This window comes from Alternaria ethzedia (assembly GCF_023757985.1).
Source record: "Alternaria ethzedia strain BMP 0044 chromosome Unknown scaffold_10, whole genome shotgun sequence".
Taxonomy (NCBI): domain Eukaryota; kingdom Fungi; phylum Ascomycota; class Dothideomycetes; order Pleosporales; family Pleosporaceae; genus Alternaria; species Alternaria ethzedia.
This window is the reverse complement of record NW_026056203.1, coordinates 275,103-288,113: the sequence shown is the minus strand read 5'-3', so window position 1 is coordinate 288,113 and position 13,011 is coordinate 275,103. Positions and strand designations below refer to the sequence as shown.

The window sequence follows — 13,011 nt, the reverse complement described above, 5'->3', positions numbered from 1 at the left end:
CACAAAAAAGAGTACTATCAACCTCATGACCATTGGTTTCATCCAAGCCATGACTAAACTAAACAGACATTATTCCCGTCAAAGACACATGCCAGTGTCGACGCCCATGGTATTGCGATGCAGGTGTGTAACGCAATGCTAATGCAAAACCCAAGGTATCTCAAGGACCGCTATCCTCATAAAAATAAACTCTCGAAGCTAAAACGACAAAACAATTGGTGTGGGGAGCGTTTACAAGAACGCGGCCATGAAGGCACCGAAGCCAACAATGCTACCAGCGGCAGCTTTGACGTTGACGGCAGCACCGGTGGCATCAGCACCGTCGGCGCCAGTGCCAGTGGCATCAGCATCAGTGCCAGTAGCGTCGGCACCGGTACCAGATGCGTCGCTGCCGCTGCCGGTGGCATCAGCATCGGAAGCAGTGGGCGAGGCAACAAGAGCGACAGTGGTGCTGTTGTTGGCGCTGACGGTAACAGTGCGGGTGGAGTTGACCATGGAGCCAGTGCCAGTTCCAGCGAGGGTAAGAGTGTGGACACCAGGGCCGACAGCAGGGATGTCAGCGGGTACTGGCTGGGTGGTAACGGCGGCGGGCTGGCTGGTCACGGCATCGGGCTGAGTAGCGATGGAGGTATCAGCAGCGGGCATGCCAGTAACGACACCGAGAGAGTTGGTCTGGGTGAGGTAGGTGGTCTGGGGAGCCGGGTCGATGGACGATGAAGGGGCAGAGGAAGAGTCCTAGATGAAAATTAGTGATCTGTTCTGCATGGATCGTGAAATGATGATGAACATACCTGAGCCGACGCAACGGCGAAAGCAACAGCGGAGACGAAGATGGAGGCGCGCATATTGACGGTTGTGTGTTGTTTGTTTGGAAACGATTGATCTCTCTAAGCGATAGTCTTTGACTGAAGATATGTCAAGTCGTGAGGATGCGATGAAGACGATGCGAGTAGTGATTGAGTGATGCGAGATGAGAAGCAAACTTCAAGCTTTGCGCGAGACGCGTCCTCCTTTTATTGCCTCTGCTGCCATTTCACCCGCACCCAAGAAACAAGCATCGGAGCTAACCCTGGCCCTGGAGCGCCACTTTGACCCGGCAACCAGCCCTAACGCGAGCCCCATGCTATCCCGGAACAGGCGAACTGTCGACCTGACATGGCCTTAGCGGTTCTCCACAGCCAATTATAGAACCCTCCGTGGCGAGGATGTTTCGTGTTCGTGATGTGGGCGGAGATTTTTTCATTCAATGGTCTTCTGCTTCCAGGCGTCCAGATGGCGATCTTATAAACGTCTTAGACATGGATGCCTGAACATCGTTGCGGTGAGAGTCGAGATGGGAGTCTGTATCCCGTCGCGCCGACTCGGGTGGTCAGCCTCAGGCGCTTGCGGTCGGGTACTGTGCCTCGAGATTTTCCCAGCCATGCCCCGGGTTTCAGGAACCAATTCGCTTCTTCCAGCCCGTGTGGTTCCACCAAACAAACCATGTTCCTATAGGAACAATGCACATCTTGTCGTCATTTCCCCAGCCAATGGCCTGTTACCCTGACACATCCTCCACTTTCCATCGTTTTTTGCCCATGCAGCATGCGGCCTCATGCGCGCCCGTCGAACGTCAAACGTCAAACGGCGCACCACCAACCACGCGTTGCTTTCCCAACCATGTTTCCAACCACGCGCACATGCGCGCCGACCTCGCTATGCTGATACATAATCGATACCGTGCCGCAAACGCTAGTCCCCAGAAACACACCACGACAGGTTAGTATGCCGCAGGTGCAAAATCGTCGCGTTGTTGTTGGCAAGACTAATTACGCGTCCAATGAAGTTAGCTCCTAAAATTAGTTGTCTTGTCGGCGTGACCTCGTGTCGAGAAGATTCGCTGTCTTGTGTGTGATGCCACCTCGGCGGCCGTGCGCCTTCGTAAAGCGCGGGCTGAGCAAGGGGCCTGGATCCGAAAACGGGACCCGAGCCGGTCTGGCCTGAGGCTCATTTCTGATTTCATGCGAAAAGGGTGGTGATGCGAGCGGGACGTTGCAATCGGGACGGTGGGACGATTGTTGAGGACGTTGGTTTTCTCGTATCTTCGGTGGTCCGCAACTGAAAGTTCTCGCAGCCAACAATCGTCGTGTTGACGCGCTTGCTGGATGGGACGCGCCAAGCCCCAGACGGGCGTCACACCTCAACCTCACCAGGCCTTCAACACGTTTGCAACCGTCTCACGAAGAAAAGACGCCTCACAGGGCGCAGTCCCCAATATACTGCCTCTTCCAGGCGCTCGATACAATTAGAGATCCACCATTTATGGGCGTGGCGCTGATACCGTCATCTAAGAAGAGGCTTTGCGGATGACCTCGCTGACTACATGTCTTACAGATGAAGACCATCAAGATGCGAGGAGGCTACAATCAACCCACAGGGCACGAATCAGCTCACCAGGCCAGCTATAGCTGTTCAATCATCAAAACATTTACATTCCCTCATATTCCAGGACGAATTTGCGAAAGCCTTTGAAATTGCACTCAACCGCACGTGTATACCTCTCATGAGCCGAATCATAGCGCTATAGAAAGCCAGATCGGTTGTGTAAAGCCTCATTGGCTTCTGTTCCACTGGCTACATCCAACAGAAGTCTATCACCGCCATCTTTCGGCTTTTCAACTCCTCAATAACCTTTTCAAAGATAACTTTGTACCGCTCCGTGTCGAAAGTTCCTGGTAAGTAATCCCAACGTGGGGGGGAGGCCCTGATGCACAAGCGTCCACCATACCTCTCCATGGGTTCCGCCGCTGTAAGCATTATGTACCGTAAGTGTACCGGGATTGCTTCCCAATCTTTCTCATGCATCTTCTTGCGGTTGTGCCGAATGCGTCCCAATATATGGCCCGGCCAAATGGTAAGATGCACTGTGCTGTAGAAACCTGCGAGGGGTACACCGAAAGCGTGTGAGCGTGCTGTACCGAAGTGGAAGAGTGCGTTGGAATCGACAAAGATCGTACGCGCTGTCTCCCGTGCAATCTTGTATCTCGCTCGCTCTACGAGAGCGGCTACCATTCCCGGATGTGCAAATTTGGGCTCCATGAAGTGCGGCGTGTCGAAAACCGGGTACGGCAGCTCAGGGTTTCCGGTCCTTCGATGGTCCTGCTCTACTGCTACTGAGTCTATCCTCGCCCATGCTAACCTCAGTATTTGATTATGCAGGCTACATTCCTTCCAGAAGGTGGGACATTGGCTGACGGTACCTTGGGTGCGTTCTCTGGCCATACGGTCACCCCACTGAACTTCCAAGTTGATGTGGGATTTTATGCCATCCTGCAGGCTCACCCTATCCCGGGTATAAAGCACATATGAGCGCTTAAATGTGCGATCACGCACATACGGCTTATACATGCGACCGAGCAAGTGATCGAAAACGAGGTCCTGAAGTTCCCGCGGTAGAGCATTGACCCTTGATGTGAGCGAGCGACAACTGCTATAAGCATATCTAGGGAGATCTGCGTTTTCTATGATCGAACAAATGGCTCTGCGATAGGGTTAGCTTCATGGTCTCCGTACGGCAATCTCTCATCTCAGCCTTACTTGTTGCACATGAATAGCTGCCGCTTCAAACACTGAAGCATCCATCGGTAGGTCTTCCTCGTTCTACAAGCATTTGGAAATTCCAGGTCCCCAGGTCTCCTCAATCGCCGCATTTCCTTCGTCACCTCTCTCACTTTATCTCTCATGGATATAACACGCGCGCTGAAGACTCGTTGGATGGCCAGGAGACGCTTCCATCTTTTGACAACGGCGGGGGTGAAGCCTATTGCCTCGTTCAGTTCTGGGTCGTACGAGATGATGCAGCTCGTTTGGCGAGGATAATAGTAAGTGGGGATGAAGAGAGACATGGTGTTCAAATATTCGCGGCTGAACGATCTTAAGTGAAGAATTTGTCTAGCATTTTCATCTCTGATGTGAAGAATTTATACTTTCGACTTGACTCACAAGTAATGTACCGTACCATGGTTCGACAGGTGGAGCCAGCCAACGGACGTCGAGGTATAACATCAACATTGGTCACAGAAACGTTTGCCGCGATGCATCGTATGCGCTACTTGGCGACCATCTTTGGTATGAGAGCGTACGAGATTACTGAGAGTAAAAAGTCCAGAAGGTGCTTTCGGCTATTTTACGGTAGACTCCATCGCCCTTGAAAACGCCTAGCCCTATGTTCGCGACAACATTCCTCCATTCAGATACGTTTCTGGTCCTTAACCTTATCACATCCTGATTCTATACTCACGTGCTACAGGTACCCTTTCATAGTCTGCAAAGAAACAGACTGGCAGTGAAACACGTCTCTGCCATTGCAACTTCGCCGTAAGCTCTCACGGACCATCAAGGAGTGCCTGTTGTTGCCTGCAGAATTGGGAGTAGTAACCAGCAGGCCGCAGTGGCCTGCAACTGTGCCCCTACTTATAAGCTGTGGGTCTTACGCTTCCTTGCCTGCTCGCTCGACAGTCTATTTCTTCTCAACACTAGGAGAACCCAACCGCTGTAGTCTTACACGCGCATCAGTACACTACTCCAGCGATTTCAACATCTGCCCGCTATGACTCCAGAACTATCACCAAGGGCCACTGCAGTCATAGCCGTCTCCTCGACGCAGTCCAACAGCACACCTTCGAACACGTCCTCGAACATTCTGTCCCGTCTTCCTGCCGAACTACGGCAAATCATCTTCTCGTATCTTGGGTACCCCGTTGGAGGACATATATGGATTGACTGTGACGAACACCCTTATCGCAGAAAGGCTGTCCGACACAAATTTTGGAAGTGTCCGAAAAGGGCCCATGAAGACGAATGTAACATCGAAGTGCGTCACAAGATTGCGAAGGTGCGATTTGATGACTGCTATCCAAGCAAGGGTTTGTCGGCTCATATCGAACTCAGGCCCCGTCAATTATATCGTACTCGAATACTGGAGCCAAGTCTACTTTGGGTGAACAAGGAACTCCGGACGGAGCTGATGGACCTGGTGTTTGGAAAGAACGATGTAGAGTTTTATGGGCCCTTGACAGACGACACTGCCTTCCAGTTCGACGACAGCTCTCGGCCCCGTTGCGCGATCGAACCAAGTTGCTTAGGCCTAATTCCTTCGACACTAACACATATGACCTCCATCATTCTACTTGGCAGTTGTTACGGCCATACAGGGCGCGAGAAAGCATGGAAAGAAGACTGCCAATCTCTTCGGTTCATCGCTAAGCACGCTATCAATATGCGCTGCCTGACTTGTAGTACGTGGGAAGGCTCGTGTTACCGGATGTCTACCGAGGGCATAATGGCGCTAGTGCAGACAGTTCGGGAGGTCACCGTGACCGCAAAGAGGCTGGAGAGAATACGAATGTTGTGGAAGAGTCGTTTTGGCTACTCAAAGAAGGAATGGGAAAAGGAGATCATGGTTTTGAACAAACCCCAATTGGGTGCGGTTGTGCTTGAGATTTGGCAGATTCTGGATGGGCTTAGGAATGAGGAAGAAACTCGCTCAAAACGTTATGAGGCTGAGATAGCTATGGAGTATTTTCGGATACTTCCAAGGCGCCGTAGACGCCTATGAGACGGAGTTTAGCGATTGTGGTAGCCGCATACAGCGAATACAAAGGCGTCTGGGTTCTGTTTTTTCATTGAGATTATGATACAGAAGTCATCATGTTTACCTGCATATATTCCAGCTTTTACAAAGCGTGAGTGTCAAACAAATAACTTTCGCGGAGTGAGAAGGCAGACGAATGACTCAAACTTGGCGCTCCCATGACCAACAATATCTCTCACAGACCGTGCGGGCTTTGTTACCTGCACGAGTTGCGAATATCTCACAATAGGCAGTAATAGCCCGTGCCCGCCCGCGTGCTCTCATAAAATCCGCCATGAATGAGGCACTGCCTCATCTTTCGCAACCAATCGTCAACACACACGATAAGAATCTAGCCACGAAAATCTCACTTAACTCTCCAGTGCAATACCATAGCACCTTCGCATCACGGCCTCCTCAATCATGGCACCAGTACTACGATCTATGACCAAATCGACTCTAATAATGCCCCCGGCGCCGCCGACCACTGCCGCGTCTACGAATGCGCCTAGGAATGCACCTAAGAATGCGTCTACGAAGGCATCTACAAAGGCGTCTACAAAGGCGTCTACGAAGGCATCTACGAATGTATCTCCGGATCTCTTCTCTCGCCTTCCTGCCGAAGTGCGCCATATGGTGTACTCTTATTTGAGCTTCCCTGTCGGAGGCTATATCTGGATCGACTGCCCCGGCCACTGGCGCAACAGCTGCTCTCATGCGTCACACTTCAGCCTCTACTCCAATGGCAAGCGTTCATGGATGCGGCACGCAAGCAACGGGGTATTCCAAGTGCGCCGCAAGATTGAGAAATTACAATTCTCCCGAAGGTACCCGAACTTGCGGCACATCCGCGCTTGTCTCGTTAAGACCGATAACGATGACGATGACGATTCATCAGATGAAGACGACTACTTTGAGTCTTGGGAGGAGAACAAGAACTGGTGCCTGGCAGAGAGGAATATACTCGGCGTAAACAAGGAGATCCGATCCGAGCTGATGGATCTGGTGTTTGGACACACTGAGATCGATTTCGACGATGTGCTGACATTGAAGCACTCTCCTCAGGGTCCTTTTGCGTTATATCCTCGCGTCCAATGGCCAGATACGGTGTTCTGGCTGCGTCTTCTCCCTTCGACATTGGCACATATGACATCAATTACTATTCCGGGGAAAAGTTATGTGGAAGACTACCGCTCTCTTTCCTTCATCGCTACACACGCAATTAACTTGCGACGATTGACTTTCGTATGGACAAGATACTACAACAACATCGACATGGCCAACCGCCTAGTGGAGACGCTCCAGCATTTTGATAGGATTGCAAAGAAGCTCCAGACGCTGCGATTTGTGGTAAAAGGGTACAAGTCAACCAGAAAAGATCAGGAGTTTATACTAGAAAAGCCAAAGTCGGGCTTTACTGAGTCAAATATTGGGAGGCTGGTGCACGGGATAGAAACGAGAAGCTGAATAACGGGAACGAAGTAGGCATTAAAGTAGCCGATAGGGCGAGATGTGAGGTTTTATGACTTGCAGATGTAAGCGCGTGCTTGATGGAAGCCATGGAATACCTTCACGATAAAGATTTGTAATACACAATCGTGTGAAACACTACGTAATGTAATCTATGCAACCTTGTTCGTGACTTCAACGAACTTTTGCCACTCACTGTACGCCGCTCCACTCGAGATTGCCCACTTGGCTCTCCTGACACCTTCTTTCCAGCGTCCACCTCCAGGACCAATCTCCTTAATGACGTTCCCATCGTCACCTTCGCCCATGTCGCTCGTATCCGCATCGCAGATACCACTGACAACGAACAGCGCCGCGGTGTTGATGTAGACGAAGTGTAGGATTGGATCATCCGGTGGAACCTCGCCCATTAAGATCTTCATCAGGATCTGGGCGTTTTGTTCGGGCGATTGTCCAGGACTGACTTCGCTCAGTGGGTGCTCGGGTAGTCCGAAGTCTGCTGGTGTAACAGTGAAGTAGTTGATGTTGGTTTCCCCTGTCGAGGGATCTTCGACTAACCGCCAGCAGTGCGTTGGTCCAGCGCAAGAGAGCTCATCCAGTTCCTCGTCGCCGCAGATGATCATGCCCTTTCTGCAGCCAGACTGCTTTAGCGACTCGGCGAAATCAGGGCCGATCTCCTTTCTCGCTACACCCAGTACGCGCGCTTCGATCAAGTCGTGTAGCGGGTTTGCGAGGGGTCCGAGAAGATTGAAGATGGTGCGCCAGCCCAGTTGCCTTCGAATGGAAGCAGCGTGTCTGGCTCCAGGGTGGAAGATTGGGGCGAATAGGAAAGCGTAGTTTGTCTTTGAGTAGATTTCGTAGATGGTTTTGGGTGCGATGGCGGTGATGACCGGTGGTTTAGGGGGTGCGCAAGACAGGAGATCTGCTGAACCAGAACGTGATGTCGATGCTTTGTTGCCATGCTTTGCGATCATGAGGAGAGCACTGGCGAGGATGGACGAGGTAGTGCTGATGTTGAAAGTGTTGTGGGAGTCACCTCCTGTACCGACTATGTCGCACAACCCTCCCTGGTAGGAACCCTCTTTCCTTCCCCGTTGGCTGATGAGTTCTTGAAGACCCTTGACGTCAATACCAGTAGCATAGTCGCGCATCGCCTTGGAGCATTTTGCCAATACTTCTGCTTGTCTGTCTTGGTCTGTGAAGTGGAGACATGTCAACAGCGCTCCAGTCTGAACTTCGGATAGACTGTTTGTGAAGATCAAGGAGAGGGCTGCTGCAATCTCGTCGGCTGTTGGTTTGGTCGTCGGTGACTCATGCCACAGTCGTTTGAGAAGAGGTGTGATGGATATTTTGGAATCCTCATCGCCTGCTTCGGTAGCCATGGTGTGGAATGGTAGTCGTGGTCCTTGCGCGCTTGCCTTACTCCAGCATACGCGAGCTGGCGGGGTAGTTGGTGGGGGATGTGCTGGTAGTGACGACGTATACCAAGTGGTGTTCTTGGTATGTCGAGGTTAGGACCGAATTGATGTGTGATGTAAAAGACCCTGAATCAAAGCAACCAGTTGAGTCACAGCATGGCCGCACGGAGGTGCTTCCAAAGTCCGCACTTGTGTCGCAATATGCACCACGATGAAGGCTCCACCGCGCTAGTCCGCAAGCCGTTAGCCACACAAAACGCCGATGCCAAGGCCTCCAAAATCTCGACTCAGTGCTCTCGCGAGCGACTGGAATCTTTTCAAGGTCATGACGGTCAGAGTTTCTTCTCTGACGGACCTTGTAGCTCCACCTTCCGCGACACCGACCAAACCAAATGGGGCAGAAGCGAACCCATGCCGAGACCAAGGATGGCTTCAAGAAGCCTTCTCCGGATAAGAACCGGATGAGCGCGAAGAACGACAAGAAGCATGGCGCGCGCAACGACAAGAAAGACACGCGCAAGGACGGTGACGCGAAGAAGCCGCGGTCACAGCTGGTGCGCATTATCAAGAGAAGAAGAACTCATCACGATGCTAACTTTGCATAGCTGCTCAAGCCGCAGCCAGAATGGCATGCGATAGAGTTGCCAGCGCTCCCGACCGTCGAGAATCCCACGATCCCGCCCCGTTACATCATCGACAACATCCACGAATATGCCATCAAGCTCCTCGACGCAGAGGCCAGCGAGTATGCAGCCACCCACTTGGCCAAGGACTCATCGCACAAGTTCATGTCGACCGTCATGGAGTCTGGTACCATGGAGGATAAGGTGTCCGCGTTGACCTTGTTGGTTCAAGAGTCGCCGCTGCACACGCAAAAGGCCTTTGGCCAGCTCATGGGTCTATCGCAGAAGAAGAGCAGAAATGCTGCCATGCAGGCCTTGGCTGCGCTGAAGGATCTGCTGGGTCAGGGCGTTCTGCTGCCACCGGACCGAAAACTCAAGGCTTTTGCGCGACAGCCAGGCCTGACCGCCGCACTGCAAGGAAAGAACGTACAGTGGAGAGCAGGCGACAAGCTGCCGGGTGCCCTGGAGAAGACACATCTGATCGTCTGGGCATACGAGGACTGGCTAAAGAAACAATACTTCGAGCTGCTGAAGATCCTGGAAACATGGTCCAATGACGAGGTCGAATACTCGCGCAACCGTGCCGTCACATATGTCTGGGAGCTGTTGAAGGAGAAGCCGGAACAGGAAGAGAACCTCTTGCGCCTGCTCATCAACAAGCTTGGAGACAAGGAAAAGAAGGTCGCGTCAAGGGCGTCTTACCTGCTGCTCCAGCTCCAGATTACCCACCCGCTCATGAAGAACGTCATCATCAGCTCCATCGAATCCGATCTCATTTTCCGACCGAACCAGAGCGGCGTTGCCAAATACTACGCCATCATTACTCTCAACCAGACCGTTCTCAGCTTGAAGGAGCCCGAGGTCGCCAACAAGCTTATAGAAATCTACTTCAGCATCTTCCTTGAGCTGCTGAAGAAGCAGAAAGAGCACGAGAAGGAAGAGAAGAGGATAAACAAGTACGGTCACGTTCAGGGAGGTGGTGGTCAACCTGGAAAGATGGCCAAGCAGAAGGCTGAAAAGGCGGCAACCATGGCCTTCAAGGTCGAGGACGAGTCGCGAGAGAAGCTGATCTCAGCCATCCTAACAGGTGTCAACCGTGCATTCCCATTCGCCAAAACCGACGACGCAAAGTTCGAGGAGCAGTTGAACATGATCTTCGAAGTGACGCACTCTTCCAACTTCAACACCAGCATACAGGCCATGACACTCATCCAGCAGATCTCCGCGACAAAGCACTACTCCGCGGATCGCTTCTACAGGACTCTGTACGAATCTCTTTTGGATCCACGACTGATGACAACCTCAAAGCACATCATGTTCTTGAACTTGCTATACCGCTCGCTCAAGGCTGATACCACCATCAAGCGTGTCAAGGCCTTCGTCAAGCGCTTACTCCAGATCATCCACATGCACGAGCCGCCTTTCATCTGTGGTGTCTTGTACCTTGTCAACGAACTGATAGCTACCTTCCCGACCATCAAGACCATGTTGTCAACGCCTGAAGACCATGCCGATGATAGCGGCGATGAGCACTACGAGGACGTCGATGAGGACAAAGAGCCCACAACTAAGAAGGTGGAAGAGAAGCCCGCACAAGTGACCTATGACTCCCGGAAACGAGACCCAGAATACGCGCATGCGGATCTGTCTTGCCTATGGGAGTTGCTGCCACTGCAAGCACACTACCACCCTTCTGTTCACGTCCTGGCCTCCAAGATTGTCAACCAGGAACCCATCAAGGAAAAACCTGACCCGACTATCTACACTCTTATGAACTTCCTCGACAAATTCTCCTTCCGCAACGCAAAGACCAAGGCACCAGGTATACATGGTTCGTCGATCATGCAGCCTATGTCTGGAACTTCCAAGGCCGCGTCTTACCTCATCACCGCCCGCGACGGCGACCGCACGCACGACCCGCTCAACTCGGAGCAGTTCTGGCGACGCAAGGTCGACGATGTCCGTGTCGACGAAGTCTTCTTCCACACATACTTCGAGAAATCCGGCAAAGCCAAGCAAGCTGACAGGAAGACGAAGAAGAAGAATAAGAACAAGGACGACAGCGATGAAGGCAGCGACGATGATGATGAGATTTGGCAGGCGCTTGTCAAGAGTCGTCCGGATGTCGAAGGCGATGGTGGTGACGATGACGACCTCAGCGACTTCGACATGGACGACATGATGAGCGACGATGAAGCTGGAGGCATGGACGGCGAAGTTGAACTCAACCTCGGCAGCGACGATGATGAGGATATGGCCGGAGAGGAAGAAGAAGAAGAAGCTGTCGGTGGCCAGCATCAAGACGATGATGACGACGACTTCGAGAACTTCGACCTCGACGATGAGGACGCCTTCATGGACAGCGACGCCGACGTCCCAGTCGAACTCAACCTTGGCGACGGTGACGACGAAGACAAGGATAAGGACGGCCGCAAGAGCAAGAAGAGGAAGCTCAAGAGCCTGCCTACTTTCGCTTCTATGGAGGACTACGCGAAGATTATCGGCGATGACGATAGCGAGTAGCTGGGTCTTTTGTAGGGCGTAGGGAAAAGCAGGTGCTGGGAGTGAGTCTTGTAGTAATGCTGATGCGGTTCATCAAGTGGCGTTATTCGCTTGTCCATGGCTTGAGTTTTATTGTAGATATCCCATACCCTTGTAATGGACGAGTTCATAGACCATGACGATTGTGTTCATCGCTGTTGCTGATGTTTGGTGCATGAAATAGATCCCTTGTCTGTCTGAATTCCCGCCCGTCTTCGCGTACTTCTTCGACGTCTGTCATTTGGTTCACATCTACATCGTCAAATCTGCAGTGTATGTGCTTGGCTACCTTAATTCCGATATCTTTGGATTGAGCGAAGATGTCTAGATACTACAATAGTTGCCATCTCTAAGCAAGATACGAGAGTGAGATGGAAATCTCACACATCCCGGTATGAAGAAGTAGATGAGACAATGGATAAACCGCTTCTTCGAAAGAGCGTGATGAGTACTTTTCCAGATCTGGCTTTACAAGCTCTCGAGATTCTTGGGCGTACGAGCCAGTACTTACCATGACAACAACACGCCACACCAGCTACAAGAATATAACGTAGAAAGTCCATACATCTGTCAAATAGAATCTACATTCTGTAGAACGAACATCCCATCCACAATCTCTGTCCAGAGTTTGGCGTTTGCGGACGCTTTGAGACAATGAGAAGGGGGCAGATGGTGTGCACTTTAACCCACAGCCCCTTCCTCTCCTCTTATAGCGTTCCACCGTCGCCCAGGTGTAGATGCAGAACGAGGAATTTCACGAACAGAAATCTGGGGGCATATCCAACACCCCCAGAAATCCGCATCTCCTCAACGTCCTATCGCCATCGCCATCCCGTGTCTTAAGTCCAACAGCCTCACTCTTTCACCTCCATCCCGTCTCTTGAAGCCCAACAACAACACTCATGCACCTCCATCCCGTCTCTTGAAGCCCAACAACAACACTCATTCAAATCTCATCAAAACCTCATGAAAGCATCATGTCCTTCTCACGATCACTAAACCTCTGCATCGGCGTTCAAGACCGATAAAGCCATCCCGAGGTAGGTCTCGCATGGTGTACCATGCGAATCTTCATGTCAAGGTGTAAGAACCCAAGAAGCCCAAGCACCCCAAGAACCCTTTTTCCGATTAATGATCAAGGCCTCGCCCATCCCGCCTCGCCTCCCCCCGCGCACTTCCCCGTTCCGACAACCACTACTTTTTATAGCGCGCGCGTGCAGCCTCAATCTCCGCGTTTCACTACAACTATACCTAATTCACAGATGTGAAAACTAGTCTATGCAGGAAATAGGCATGGTCTCCCTGCTTCCAAGTACGCGATCTAGATTTCGTATTACCATTACCATTA

The 13,011-nt window shown here is 51.7% G+C and overlaps 4 protein-coding genes across 4 annotated transcripts; 2 read left to right on the top strand and 2 right to left on the bottom strand.

Annotated features, from left to right (window-relative positions):
* Positions 1–231: 231 nt before the first annotated feature.
* Positions 232–845, bottom strand: J4E87_005004 (uncharacterized protein; the record flags this gene model as incomplete). Its single annotated transcript, XM_049376621.1, has 2 exons — positions 232–735; positions 792–845. 2 exons carry the CDS (start codon positions 843–845, stop codon positions 232–234), a joined length of 558 nt encoding a protein of 185 aa, XP_049233477.1.
* A 5,399-nt stretch (positions 846–6,244) lies between these two features.
* J4E87_005003 (uncharacterized protein) lies at positions 6,245–7,078 on the top strand (the record flags this gene model as incomplete). Its single annotated transcript, XM_049376620.1, has 1 exon — positions 6,245–7,078. One exon carries the CDS (start codon positions 6,245–6,247, stop codon positions 7,076–7,078), a length of 834 nt encoding a protein of 277 aa, XP_049233476.1.
* A 155-nt stretch (positions 7,079–7,233) lies between these two features.
* On the bottom strand, positions 7,234–8,463 carry J4E87_005002 (uncharacterized protein; the record flags this gene model as incomplete). The annotated part of the gene is made up of 1 exon (XM_049376619.1): positions 7,234–8,463. The coding sequence occupies one exon, from the start codon at positions 8,461–8,463 to the stop codon at positions 7,234–7,236; it is 1,230 nt and encodes a 409-aa protein (XP_049233475.1).
* Positions 8,464–8,891: 428 nt separating this feature from the next.
* Positions 8,892–11,645, top strand: J4E87_005001 (uncharacterized protein; the record flags this gene model as incomplete). Its single annotated transcript, XM_049376618.1, has 2 exons — positions 8,892–9,053; positions 9,105–11,645. The coding sequence occupies 2 exons, from the start codon at positions 8,892–8,894 to the stop codon at positions 11,643–11,645; spliced, it is 2,703 nt and encodes a 900-aa protein (XP_049233474.1).
* Positions 11,646–13,011: the final 1,366 nt, after the last annotated feature.